At 47.4% G+C, this 14,947-nt stretch overlaps 1 protein-coding gene across 1 annotated transcript in view; it reads right to left on the bottom strand.

The window, feature by feature from the left end:
• The window catches only part of LOC126162907 (retinaldehyde-binding protein 1), a 114,043-nt gene that overhangs the window by 27,477 nt on the left and 71,619 nt on the right, over positions 1-14,947 (bottom strand). The window contains exon 5 of the mRNA XM_049919718.1: positions 2,543-2,736. Coding sequence (XP_049775675.1) covers positions 2,543-2,736 — 194 coding nt within the window. The remainder of the gene's footprint in view (positions 1-2,542; positions 2,737-14,947) is intronic.

Here is a 14,947-nt window from a genome sequence, read left to right as displayed (position 1 = left end):
TATCTGCGACTCAGCATCTCCGCTATACGGTGGGTCGAAACATTACGTTCCTTCTTTGATATTACCGTACGAACAAGTCCCCGAGTGTGATCATGTTGAAGTATGTTTTATGTTTGGTTTTGCCATAATTTTTTCCACTGACAGAACTAAGTTTGCAGAAAAATAGGGCTCAGAACTTCAGGTAATACTCATGTGCCGACGTTCAAAAAATCCTCCAAAAATACTTGTTCTCGTTCGACATAATGGGTGTAACAGTCAGCTGGAAGTAATAGAGTCCTGCCATCCGGATGCAACTTTACAAACAAGGTAAACACACTGACATTTCTTTCGTAATTATTGATACGATTTTGATATCATTAACTGAATTATCCTTCGCTTCTTGGTAAAATGCGACAATAAGAAGAGAGGAAACACTTCCTTGATGTTCTGTAACAACTTATACCCATTGATTTACCGGTTTTCGTCGTCTTAAGTCAGACTATCACAACCACAGGTAAAGGAACACGGGACAGAATAGAAAGTTAATGATACATATGTTACTGCACTTATAATTGTGGCAGTGATATTAAAAGATTTTAAACATAAGGTTTGCATTTTACAATCTGCGACACTCTCGCGGCGCATGGACAAACGTGTAGCGGCTCGCGCTGCTCTACTTTGAATATTTTCTATCTAATCCAATAAACTGACTTCGTAAGGACCACAAATCGACGAACAATATACAATAAATAGTAGACCGGGCGTTCTGACAGCGATATCTTTCATGTGCGAATTTTGCTTTCTCAGGCTTCTTCCAACACACCTGAGTCCCAGAGTCTTCCCCAGGGCTAGGTTTATGTGATCTTCCCACCATAAATCATTTCAGGCAGAAACTCCTGGATACCTCAATGCTATTGGTTGATTACAGTGACCCATAGCCGATCGCATAAGCAAACGATACAGAAACTTATCGCGCTCTTATGTTACATATATTTATACACTACTGGCCATTAAAATTGCTACACCACGGAGAATACGTGCTAAAGACGCGAAATTTAACCGACAGGAAGAAGATGCTGTAATATGCAGATGATAGCTTTTCAGAGCATTCACTCAAGGTTGGCGCCGGTGGCGACACCTACAACATGCTGACATGAAGAAAGTTTCCAACCGATTTCTCATACACAAACAGCAGTTGACCGGCGTTGCCTGGTGAAACGTTCTTGTGATGCCTCGTGTAAGGAGCAGAAATGCGTACCATTACGTTTCCGACGTTGATAAAGGTCGGGTTGTAGCCTATCGCGATTGCGGTTCATCGTATCGCGATATTGCTGCTCGCGTTGGTCGAGATCCAATGACTGTTAGCAGAATATGGAATCGGTGGGTTCAGGAGGGTAATACGGAACGCCGTGCTGGATCCCAACGGCCTCGTATGACTAGCAGTCGAGATGACGGGCATCTTATCCGCATGGCTGTAACGGATCGTACAGCCACGTCTCGATCCCTGAGTCAACAGATGGGGACGTTTGCAAGACAACAACCATCTGCTCGAACAGTTCGACGACGTTTCCAGCAGCATGGACTATCAGCTCGGAGACCATGGCTGCGGATATCCTTGACGCTGCATCACAGACAGGAGCGCCTGCGATGGTGTACTCAACGACGAACCTGGGTGCACGAATAGCGAAACGTCATTTCTTCGCATGAATCCAGGTTCTGTTTACAGTATCTTGATGGTCGCATCCGTGTTTGGCGACATCGCAGTGAAGCGCACATTGGAAGCGTGTATTCGTCATCGCCATACTGGCGTGTCACCCGCCGTGATGGTATGAAGTGCCATTGGTGACACGTCTAGGTCACCCCTTGTTCGCATTGACGGCACTTTGAACAGTGGACGTTACATTTCAGATGTGTTACCACCCGTGGCTCTACACTTCATTCGATCCCTGCAAAACCCTACATTTCAGCAGGATAATGCACGACCGCATGTAGCAGGTCCTGTTCGGGCCTTCCTGGATACAGAAAATTTTCGACTACTGCCCTGGCCAGCACATTCTCCAGATCTCTCACCAATTGAAAACGTCTGGTCAATGGTGGCCGAACAACTGGCCCGTCACAATACGCCAGTCACTACTCTTGATGAACTGTGGTATCGTGTTGAAGCTGCATGGGCAGCTGTACCTGTACACGCCATCCAAACTCTGTTTGACTCAATGGCCAGGCGTATCAAGGACGTTATTACGGCCAGACGTGGCTGTTCTGGGTACTGATTTCTCAGGATCTATGCACCCAAATTGCGTGAAAATGTAATCACATGTCAGTTATAATATAATATATTTGTCCAATGAATACCCGTTTATCATCTGCATTTCTTCTTGCTGCAGCAATTTTAATGGCCAGTAGTGTATATCCTCCACTGTTTGTCAGTGGTTATTACACCTTGATGTCCAACATAGGCAATACTCACATTAATGTGACTGTACCATGTATTTTATTTACTATGTCATGGTGGGTTTGGTAAATCCGTTACAAAGGAAACTGAGCTATCCATGTGCTGACTTACCTGTATAAACGAGAGCAGGAGCATGGAGAAGGACGGCGAGAGACCGCGGACCTGTTTGAGTGACATGTTCTTGAAGTCCATTATCACGACGACGCCGGCCACTTGCGTCTGCGGCTCCAGCATAGCGCCCTCGTGGATGAGGTAGAACAGTTTGAACATCTGGTTCGCCGTCACTTTACTTGGGTCCCACGAACCTGTAAGAAGCAGTCGCTCAGAAACAGAAACTTCAAGCTGGCGCTCACATGCATGGTTCAAACAATACGGTTGTGTAAGCAAAGGAAAGAAAAAGAGAATCGTGCAGATTCTGGGCGGGAGACCCACAAGGGCTTTTCAGTCGCCCAATACAAACGGACTTCTACCTTCGTGTGCCTTGGTGTCTCCCTCCTTGATGTGTGAAGCTTGTGTCTTACGTGTCTTATGTTGGTGTGGATGGTTGTGATGAGTCGGTGTAGAGCGTAATGCGTCGTTTATATGAGGCCTGTTAATTAAAAACTGGCACTACCTGAATCGCATACAGTGAGTAGGGGAGCCCTCTCTCCCTGTCTGAGAAAACTACATGCTAGACACCGTATATACGCACTCTCGTTCTTCCCACGCTCTGGGTAGTCTCAGTTGAGATACAGTAGTTAATGGTACGGGATGTGCATTGTAGGTGCCTCTATAACTTCAACATGTCGGAGTTTCGTGTTCGTCTGAACAAAAATGATGCTGTGACCTATGAGAAACTGAGGTCAGCATTTAGTGAGTCAGCTGTTTGCCCTCCAGCTTGTTTTCGGTGGCACGAGGTGTGGTGTTGGACGAAAAGACAATAGAGACATTTGCGTCGAAACTGTAGTGAGTCCTAGCAAGTCTAGATTTACTTATGGAGGAGGTCGAGCATATACTACACACAAACACAAAATACACTGCCGGAAAGAAACATTGGTACACCTTGAAAGACGATGTCCATTTTGATCCGATGACGGCATATGCCACGTGACGGTTTCAACATCGTCCAGCAACAGATGGCGTAGCGGCATAGCTACCAGAGCACCATCTGTGTCTACCCTTTAACAGGGAATGCCCACAACCAGAAATCTCAGTGTGGTGCAAACGTGTGAAACGAGAAAACAACCATGCCACGGAGACGCACCAATACTTACTACAGCCAACTGAATGAGTCTGAGACTGGTCAAATTGTGGTCTTCCGAGTGGCGGGATCGTCTTTTCGGGGAACTGCCACACGAGTTGGACGAGCTGCTTCAGTTGTGTAACGATGCTGGTGTCAGTGGTCACGTGAACATTCTCGCACGCGTAGATTAGACCCGAGCGGGGCGGCGAGGTGGTTATCACACTGGACTCAAATTCGAGACGACGACGGTTCAAACCCACATCCGGCCATACAGATTTAGGTTTACCGTGATTCCCCTAAATCGCTCCAGACAAATGCCAGGATGGTTCCTTTAAAAGGGCATGGCCGATTTCTCTCCCTTTACTTGACACACAGTTCGAGCTTGTGTTCCGTCTCTAATGATCTCGATGCCGACGGGATGTGAAACCCAATCTTCCATCCGTAGATTAGGTTGTGGACCTCCACGCGGCACAGACGCCCCCAGGATCGTCGTATTGTAAGGGTAGCAGTGTCAGATCGTAAAGCCACTACAGCACAGATAACAGGAGAGGCTGAAAATACCGCTTCAGTTGTAAATTACTTTATTTTCACACGACGGGTTTCGGACTGTTATAAGCCCATCCTCAGGTGTCATAGCTGTGCTGTGGTCCCCGAGCGCCGCGTGTACCAGGCGCATTGCACTCATAGGCAGCACACCGCGCTTGGTACACGCGCTCATAGGCAGCACACCGCGCCTGGTACATGCGCGCATAGGCAGCACACTGCGCCTGGTACGCGCAGCGCTCGGGGACCACAGCACAGCTACGACACCTGAGGATGGGCTTACAACAGTCCGAAACCGGTTGAGCGCCGGCCGGAGTGGCCGAGCAGTTCTAGGCGCTACAGTCTAGAACCGCGCGACCGCTACGGTCGCAGGTTCGAATCCAGCCTCGGCCATAGATGTGTGTGATGTCCTTAGGTTAGTTAGGTTTAAGCAGTTCTAAGTTCTAGGGGACTGATTACCTCAGAAGTTAACTCCCATAGTGCTCAGAGCCATTTCAACCATTTGAACCGGTCTTGTGAAAATAAACTAATTTACAACTGAAGCGGTATTTTCAACCTCTGCTATAATGCTCAGCTGCAAATGTTCTGCCAACAGGATTGTTTACAGATTACAGGGATTGTGAACCCATACTTGTCAACGGAACTGTTGCGAACTGATTATTAACGTTGGGACTAAGAGTATGCACACCTCTAACCCGTCTTCCACTCACGCCACAGCATCGAAGTGCCCGGCTCGACTGTTGCTGTCAGAGGATCAATTGGAAGATAGAATGGCGCGCCGTGGTCTTCAGTGATCAAAGCAGATTCTGCCTCCACGCAAGTGATAGTTGTTTGCGCGTACGACATAGATCTGGTGAGCGCTGTCTCGTAGAGCGCATTTGTCCAAGACACACTGACCTCACCCCGGGCCTTATGGTTTGTTATATCTGTTGTTTGGCTGTTCTAGCAACAGGAGAGTATTCGCCATCTATACGATTGACTAGAAGCCAGAGTCAGCACCTGTACTGCCGCCCGTGGAGGCTACACCACATACTAAGATGGGTTTTTCAGCACGGGTGATACGTGGTACCTCAGAACCACTTGTGCTATTGATCTGCAACTGTATTGATTTCATGTACTCCATTTGCACTGTTGCAACAATAAATCTCGAGTGAATTGGAAGCCTCTAGAATGGTGTATTGTTTTTTTCCGGCAATGTATTAGATCATTTTATTAAAGTTTGGAAATTAAAAAATACTCAACTCGGAAACAATCCATGTCCACAGGAATGTCTATCTACTTGTTACTGTAGCTGACCTCTATACCTTATCACTTGATATAATACTGAATGTTAGTCACATCTCAATGTTCAATTGACTATAAACGTCGATATCGAGTTCTGACTTGTAGTAAAACTCTCGCAGCTGGATCTGAAGTAATACGATGCTGTCGTCGTCAGAGATGATTGCAGAGTGAGACTGAGCGGCGCTGCACTCTAACGTAAGTAATCACTCAGCAGCGGCGGCGTTGGAAAACTCTTGAGGATGTATCAAGGCTGACGTCTCTCATTGGTTGCCGCGTGTTGCAACGACGGTCGTCACTTGTGGTTACGTAGTGAGGTACCAACTTTGGCATGATTCCTCATTCTTTGGACGACGTCACACGAGTTTTATCAAGATGGCCACCAAAGGTGCGAACTTCAACAAGGAGGCGACGCGCCTGTTACAGCCTTGACAGAGATAACATTACTCCAGCCGCCGTTATTCGCAGTGAGCCACGTGTCTGTATCAGACATCTTTCATAGATTCTTGAGATATCAATTGCAAGTATTCACGCCCTTTAAAGGAACATTTGCACATATCAAGTGGGTCCTCAAACTGGATACCGCGATTGGTTACTTCACAGAAAAAGCAGAATCGTGTTCACGTGTGCCACTACTGGAAACAGTGAAGCTGAGGATGATGCATGGCGGCCAAAGACCATCACTGCAGATGAAAATTAGGTGTATCGCTATGATCAAAAGACGAAACGGAGTAGCGCAGATGGCCGCAAAATTGATCAACTCCCCGCATGTACTGAAGTCTGCGAATAACGCCCTAGTGATCAGCTTATTCGATTACAAGTCATGGTGTACATTCGTACCGTTCCAAGAGGTGCTATAAGTCACTGCAGCATACTGCCGAAATGTCCTGAGCGGCTGATTAAGGATCGCGTTCCAGAGGAGAAGAATGACCATGATGGAAGGTGCAGCCTTCATCAGGATAATACGACGTCTCACGTTACCAAAACTCTGATATAGTTTTTGACCATCCACCTTCCGGACCTGGCAGCGTGCGGCTTTCTTTTCTGCCCCCTGCCAAAAAGAACCTAGGATATTATTTTGATAACAAAGAAATGATCGTATAGAATTATTGGCCGGAGGTTGTTCGGCCAATTGATGCAAGTCATTCGAAGCCATGTCGACAACTCGCGCGTGTATATGATGAAGATGAGTTGAAATGATTACGACGAAAGAAAGACCCAGATTACAACCTAGGCGAGAATCCAACTTGAGACCCAGCGATATAGAAGCAGCGATGCTAACCACTATTTTTTTCCTTCATTTCGAGCTGTTTCTTCGTCGTTCTTCGTCAGTGGTTCTGTGCGGATGTCTCAGGGCATTATTCAAAGTCCATCACTCACTTTTCTATTATGGATGCTGGGTAAGACCCCTGACAGAACATGCTGAGTTTCTGTGCCGTTGTAGAACAGGATCTGTGAACGGTTTGATAATGACACTCATGGAGAGGAAGCCTTAGAAGCGATTTTTAAGTTCGTGAGAAACAACGGCCTGCATCACGTGTTTCAAGAAATGGTTCAAATGGCTCTGAGCACTATGGGACTTAACATCTGAGGTCATCAGTTCCCTAGACTTAAAACTACTTAAACCTAACTGACCTAAGGACATCACACACATCCATGCCCGAGGCAGAATTCGAACCTGCGACCGTAGCAGCAGCGTGGTTCCGGACTGAAGCGCCTAGAGCCGCTCGGCCACAACGGCCGGCCATCACGTCTTTCATGAGCGGCAACTGAGACGGGACAAATGCATCGCATTGGGTGTGGAATATCCTGAAAGCAACAAAAGTTTGAATTCTAAATTTCTGACATAACGTTTTTAGAAAGTGAGTGCCAATCTTTACGGAACATCCCCTCGTACTGTTAATGGCGATGGGATAAAGTGAAATATGGTACTGACATTTAACCTCTTAAATAGAACAACTTGGCTAGCTGAGTTTACCAAGTTCCTCGGACAGAATGCCATCAGCAGCATCACAAGTTTTCACTCCAAGACACACTGCAGAGAGACCTGTAATTTAGCCCAGGACATTGGCGTACTGTCTAGTCTCATACTCTGCCATCAGAATTCCAAGAGATGAAGTTTTGTTTCACTACAGACTTATAAGGGTCAATGAGATAAAAACCGGACACCTGACACAACGGAACAATGGAATGGTTCCTTTCAAAAGTAATCACCACACGCGTTAAGACATTTATCCCACTGGGAGATTAGACGATCAGTTCCTGTTTCGTAGAACGCTGTCGTTCGCTGACGTGTCCACAATCGCATCGGCTCAGGTACTTCCTCGTCCGACTGAAACCGACGTCCACCATGTTTACTGGACTTTTTTGTTTCGACTGATCGTTCCTGTCATACTGCTGAATACTGACCATTTCTCCTCGGACAGCCTATATTAAAGGATGCATGACGAATGATCTAATCTGATCACTCGAAGGGATGTGTGTTCGCACATACACTCCTGGAAATGGAAAAAAGAACACATTGACACCGGTGTGTCAGACCCACCATACTTGCTCCGGACACTGCGAGAGGGCTGTACAAGCAATGATCACACGCACGGCACAGCGGACACACCAGGAACCGCGGTGTTGGCCGTCGAATGGCGCTAGCTGCGCAGCATTTGTGCACCGCCGCCGTCAGTGTCAGCCAGTTTGCCGTGGCATACGGAGCTCCATCGCAATCTTTAACACTGGTAGCATGCCGCGACAGCGTGGACGTGAACCGTATGTGCAGCTGACGGACTTTGAGCGAGGGCGTATAGTGGGCATGTGGGAGGCCGGGTGGACGTACCGCCGAATTGCTCAACACGTGGGGCGTGAGGTCTCCACAGTACATCGATGTTGTCGCCAGTGGTCGGCGGAAGGTGCACGTGCCCGTCGACCTGGGACCGGACCGCAGCGACGCACGGATGCACGCCAAGACCGTAGGATCCTACGCAGTGCCGTAGGGGACCGCACCGCCACTTCCCAGCAAATTAGGGACACTGTTGCTCCTGGGGTAGCGGCGAGGACCATTCGCAACCGTCTCCATGAAGCTGGGCTACGGTCCCGCACACCGTTAGGCCGTCTTCCGCTCACGCCCCAACATCGTGCAGCCCGCCTCCAGTGGTGTCGCGACAGGCGTGAATGGAGGGACGAATGGAGACGTGTCGTCTTCAGCGATGAGAGTCGCTTCTGCCTTGGTGCCAATGATGGTCGTATGCGTGTTTGGCGCCGTGCAGGTGAGCGCCACAATCAGGACTGCATACGACCGAGGCACACAGGGCCAACACCCGGCATCATGGTGTGGGGAGCGATCTCCTACACTGGCCGTACACCACTGGTGATCGTCGAGGGGACACTGAATAGTGCACGGTACATCCAAACCGTCATCGAACCCATCGTTCTACCATTCCTAGACCGGCAAGGGAACTTGCTGTTCCAACAGGACAATGCACGTCCGCATGTATCCCGTGCCACCCAACGTGCTCTAGAAGGTGTAAGTCAACCACCCTGGCCAGCAAGATCTCCGGATCTGTCCCCCATTGAGGATGTTTGGGACTGGATGAAGCGTCGTCTCACGCGGTCTGCACGTCCAGCACGAACGCTGGTCCAACTGAGGCGCCAGGTGGAAATGGCATGGCAAGCCGTTCCGCAGGACTACATCCAGCATCTCTACGATCGTCTCCATGGGAGAATAGCAGCCTGCATTGCTGCGAAAGGTGGATATACACTGTACTAGTGCCGACATTGTGCATGCTCTGTTGCCTGTGTCTATGTGCCTGTGGTTCTGTCAGTGTGATCATGTGATGTATCTGACCCCAGGAATGTGTCAATAAAGTTTCCCCTTCCTGGGACAATGAATTCACGGTGTTCTTATTTCAATTTCCAGGAGTGTAGATAATCGGCATGTAAGATTGTATACGAACTGGAAAAAAATGTGTTTCACGAGTAAATCACTTTGTGCGGGAACGCCTGGCCCTAGGAGAACAGTGTGAACCGTTTCTCAGAATACTGCGCTGCTGCAAGCAGTGGGTGTTCCAGTAACATCTGAAGGATGTTTGTCCGCCTTCGTTTCTCAGTTGACACGCACCACCTAACAGTTCCATGAAGCGCAAAACGACACTGTTTAGCGAAGGCAAAGTCTCCGGAAACTCAGCTTAAATACTGTTGCGCAAAGTCAACATTTTAAGTCAAACGTCTTCGTTGTCTCAAGCGTAATAAACATTTGTTATTTTTTGGGGCTTCAGAATTGTACAAGCAGCAGCGTTCGCTGATTTGTTTGATAAGCTGCGGAGAACGGCTTGATCGCACCCTAAAATTTTGTTTCAGAACAAAATATCTCACAATTCCAGTTAATGTTCACTGGAATAAGTTTAAATAGAAGTTAAAAATGGAATGCTGAACTACAAACTGTATTAATTCGTCAAGAACGCGTTTTTCAATGTCACTGGTATTGAGATACTCGATTCATCAACAGTAGTAGAGCGACTAGCAGTACCTCCACCAATTATACCTTTCGTGCAGAATAGCAGTAGGTCACAGTATGAAAATGTATGTAAGATTAACAGTAATAGGCCTAACGTATAACTTCCTGTGCTTGTGCCGCGCCTAGTGACTGAGGTCAAGAATGCTCGAAATAATAAGCGCAGTCAAATGAAAACTGAACACCCGTCGCAACAATATGTGGAATGGTTTCATTCAAAAGCAACCACCGCACGCGCTAAGACTTTTATCCCGCTGGGAGACTATACGATCAGTTCCTGTTTCGTAAAACGCAGTCGGCGGCTGACGAATTCACAACCGCGCCCACTCTAAAAGATGCCTGTAGCCTGCAGCTTACCCCACACGGAAATGAAGGCGCACAACGTGAACACAGGTGTGAATGTAAGGAAGCGACATGCACCTACATCTACATCTACATCCGTACTCCGCAAGCCATCTGACGGTGTGTGCGGAGGGTACCTTGGGTACCTCTATCGGTTCTCCCTTCTGTTCCAGTCTCGCATTGATCGTGGAAAGAAAGATTGTCGGTATGCCTCTGGGTGGGCTGTAATCTCTCTGACTTTATCCTCATGGTCTCTTCGCAAGATATACGTAGGAGGGAGCAATATACTGCTTGACTCCTAGGTGAAGGTATGTTCTCGAAACTTCCACAAAAGCCCGTACCGAGCTACTGAGCGTCTCTCCTGCAAAGTCTTCCGCTGGAATTTACCTATCATCTCCCTAACTCTTTCGCGATTACTAAATGATCCTGTAACGAAGCGCGCTGCTCTCCGTTGGACCTTCTCTATCTCTTCTATCAACCCTATCTGGTACGGATCCCACACCGGTGAGCAGTATTCAAGCAGTGGGCGAACAAGTGTACTGTAACCTACTTCCTTTTTTTTTCGGACTGCATTTCCTTAGGATTCTTCCAATGAATCTCAGTCTGGCATCTGCTTTACGACGATTAATTTTATATGGTCATTCCATTTTAAATCACTCCTAATGCCTACTCCCAGATAATTTATGGAATTAACTGCTTCCAGTTGCTGACCTGGTACATTGTAGCTAAATGATAAAGAATCTTTCTTTCTATGTATTCGCAGCACATTACACTTGTGTACATTGAAATTCAATTGCCATTCCCTGCACCATGCGTCAATTCGCTGCAGATCCTCCTGCATTTAGTACAATTTTCCATTGTTACAGACTCTCGATATACTACAGCATCATCCGCAAAAAGCCGCAGTGAACTTCCGATGTTATCTACAAGGTCATTTATATATATTGTGAATAGCAACGTACCTACGACACCGACACCCCCCTGCAGCACACCTGAAACCACTCTTTCTTCGAAAGACTTCTCTCCATTGAGAATGACATGCTGCGTTCTGTTATCTAGGAACTCTTCAATCCAATCACACAATTGGTCTGAAAGTCCATATGCTCTTACTTTGTTCATTAAATGACTGTAGGGAACTGTATCAAACGCCTTATGTAAGTCAAGAAACACGACGTCTACCTGGGAATCCGAGTCTATGGCCCACTGAATCTCGTGGACGAATAGCAGGAGCTGGGTCTCACACGATCGTCTTTTTCGAAACCCATGCTGATTCCTACAGAGTAGATTTCTCGTCTCCAGAAGAGTCGTTATACTCGAACATAATACGTGTTGCAAAATTCTACATCTGACCGACCTACACACAAGCTTCTGCTTACGTGTGAGCCAAGGACAGTCGCACGGTGACTAAGAGCAAGGCGCACAGGTGTAAATACATTTTTACACTTCGTAGACCACACGACTCTCTCCAGGTCGCCAAACATATGAAAATCACAAGGTAAGAGATCTGAGCTGTAGAGAGGGTGTTGCAGCGTTTATCAACAAAATATCTGAAGAGTAGTCTTCGTACGATTGGCATTGTGGGGGCGAAAGTCATCGCGCAACACTTGTCCAGCAGAACAGAGGTGTTTCAGAGTAGCAAAGACGAACAGTTTTCATAGTTCTTAAGGTATGCACATTAGAGCCCATGTTTACTGGACCTTTTTTCTTGTTTTAGTCCATCCTACCGCCTCTCAGAATGTGGAAAGCAAAGAGGATACAGGCCGGCCGCGGTGGTCTAGCGGTTCTAGGCGCGCAGTCTGGAACCGCGCGACTGCTACGGTCGCAGGTTCGAATCCTGCTTCGGGCATGGATGTGTGTGATGTCCTTAGGTTAGTTAGGTTTAAGTAGTTCTAAGTTCTAGGGGACTGATGACCACAGATGTTAAGTCCCATAGTGCTCAGAGCCATTTGAACCAAAGAGGTTACAGTAGAAGAGATTTGTTTCACAGTACCGAAGACGAAGAAGTTCTCATAGCTACTAAAGTATGTATTTTAGAGCCAACATTTATTAGACTTTTTGGCTTCGACTCATCGTTCCTGTCGTATGACTGAATATTGGCTATTTCTCCTGGGACACGCTATATATGCTGGATGCCACTCAGCATAGTTTCCTATAGCTATGACACGTTCAGATTTTTGTCTCCAGAAGACATTGACCGTTGGACAATCAATCAACTGTACTTCGCCACTGCTCTCTTGTCTGTGTGCTGTTAACCGCGTATCTGCTTGCGCGCTTTGCACGGTACTCTGACAATTGCTATTATTGCAGATCGATTACAGCATTGTAGGTATCTTTAATGTGAGAAAGAATAAAAGACGGAGACAGCAGCAAAGTAAATAGAAATACTGCTCATATACCACGATTATCGCCTTGTCCAGAGTCACTATATGGATTGGGTCCTCTGGGCCAACTGAAGTGACCTATGATTGGAAATGGTAATGTTCAGCTAGTTGGATACCATTTGCACCCACTCAGGAACTCCATGTTCCCAAACAACGATGAAATTTTTGTGGATAACAGTGTGCCATGTCACCAGGCCACAACTGTTCGTAATGGATTTGAAGAGTATTCTGGACATTCGAGCCAATGGTTTGGCCACGCAGATCGCCCGACATGAATCTCACCGAATATTTGTGGAACATAAAGGAGAGGTCTTTGTGCACAAGATCTCGCACCGGAAAAACTTTGCAGTTATGGACGGCTATAGAGGAAGCGTGGCTCAATATTTCTGTAAGGGACTTCTAACAACTTCTTGAGTCGTTGCCATGTCGAGTTGCACCCCTACTCAGGGCACAAGGACGTGATATTAGAAGTTATCCCACAACTTTTGTCACGTGAGTGTACAGTGATGAACCAAAACTTTATGTCCACTGCCCACAGCGATACTGACTGCCCCCTAGTGATGTTGCGGCTATTGAGTCGGTAAAGAAAGCATGTAAGCGGAATGGAGGAGAATGAGGAATCATTCTAGCGACGATACTTGCAGCAGACATAGAAATTCACTGACATAAGAGTCCAAGACAGTGGACAGATTGAGTCAATCGAGTCGGCCACTGTGGCCGAGCGGTTCTAGGCGCTGCAGTCTGGAACCGCGCGACCGCTACGGTCGCAGGTTCGAATCCTGCCTCGGGCATGGATGTGTGTGATATCCTTAGGTTAGTTAAGTTAAGTAGTTCTAAGTTCCAGGGGACTGATGACCTCAGAAGTTAAGTCCCATTGTGCTTAGAGCCATTTGAACCATTTGATTTAGTCCAGCTCCTGGGAACGACCATATGGGAAACAGCGGAACTAGTCCGCTCTTTGCTTGCTATTGTCGTGAAAATTGATTTAAGACTTCTCCGTTCTGTTAAGCAAGATATGTGGCTGCCTGTGGCAGATCTGACGACGACGTACAATGCTGGCGCAGACACAAGTGTTTCGGAACACACTGGTCAACGCGCATAGTTGAACACGGGGCTCCGTAGCTACAACACTCCCGTGATCTCATGATAACGGAAAGTCATCCTCAGTTACGATTGCAGTAGGCACAGAGTCCGGGAGATTGGGCCTTGTACAAATGGAAAAGTGTGACCTGGGTGCATGAATTACGTTTCTTGTTTCACCAGATCGATGATCGTATCCGGATATGCCGTCATCCAGACGAAAGGCTGCCTGAAATATGCACTATGTCACGGATGCAAGTTGACAGAGAGAGTATTGCGTTACGGGGCACATTCACCGGGGCGCTCATGGTATCTGTGCTACTAATTGAAGACACCATGGCCTGGTTTACGTGAACATTATGGCGCATCACTTCGACCACTCCACGCTTGATACCTTCCACGACTGCTTTGCCATCTTCCAGCAGGATAACTCTCCATGTCACGAGGCCAGAAACGTACTACACTACTGGCCATTAAAATTGCTACACCACGAGGATGAAGTGCTAGAGACGCGAAACTTAACCGACAGGAAGAAGATGCTGTGATATGCAAATTATCAGCTTTTCAGAGCATTCACACAAGGGTGGCGCCGGTGGCGACACCTACAACGTGCTGACATGAGGAAAGTTTCCAACCGATTTCTCATACACAAACAGCAGTTGACCGGCCTTGCCTGGTGAAACATTGTTGTGATGCCTCGTGTAAGGAGGAGAAATGCGTACCAACACGTTCCGACTTTGATAAAAATCGGATTGTAGCCTATCGCGATTGCGGTTTATCGTATCGTGACACTGCTGCTCGCGTTGGTCGAGATCCAATGACTGTTAGCAGCATATGGAACCGGTGGGTTCAGGAGCCTAATACAGAACACCGTGCTGGATCCCAACGGCCTCGTATCACTAGCAGTCGAGATGACAGGCATCTTATCCGCATGGCTGTAACGGATCGCGCAGCCACGTCTCGATCCCTGAGTCAACAGATGGGGACGTTTGCAACACAACAATCATCTGCACGAACAGTTCGACGAAATTTGTAGCAGCATGGACTTTCAGCTCGGAGACCATGGCTACGGTTACCCTTGACGCTGCATCACAGACAGGAGCGCCTGCGATGGTGTACTCAATAAAGAACCTGGGTGCACGAATGGCAAAACGTCTTTTTTC

The sequence above is a fragment of the Schistocerca cancellata genome, chromosome 2 (assembly GCF_023864275.1).
Source record: "Schistocerca cancellata isolate TAMUIC-IGC-003103 chromosome 2, iqSchCanc2.1, whole genome shotgun sequence".
In the NCBI taxonomy this organism is placed as follows: domain Eukaryota; kingdom Metazoa; phylum Arthropoda; class Insecta; order Orthoptera; family Acrididae; genus Schistocerca; species Schistocerca cancellata.
The sequence above is the reverse complement of the archived record's forward strand: the minus strand, read 5'-3'. Positions and strand labels throughout refer to the sequence as shown.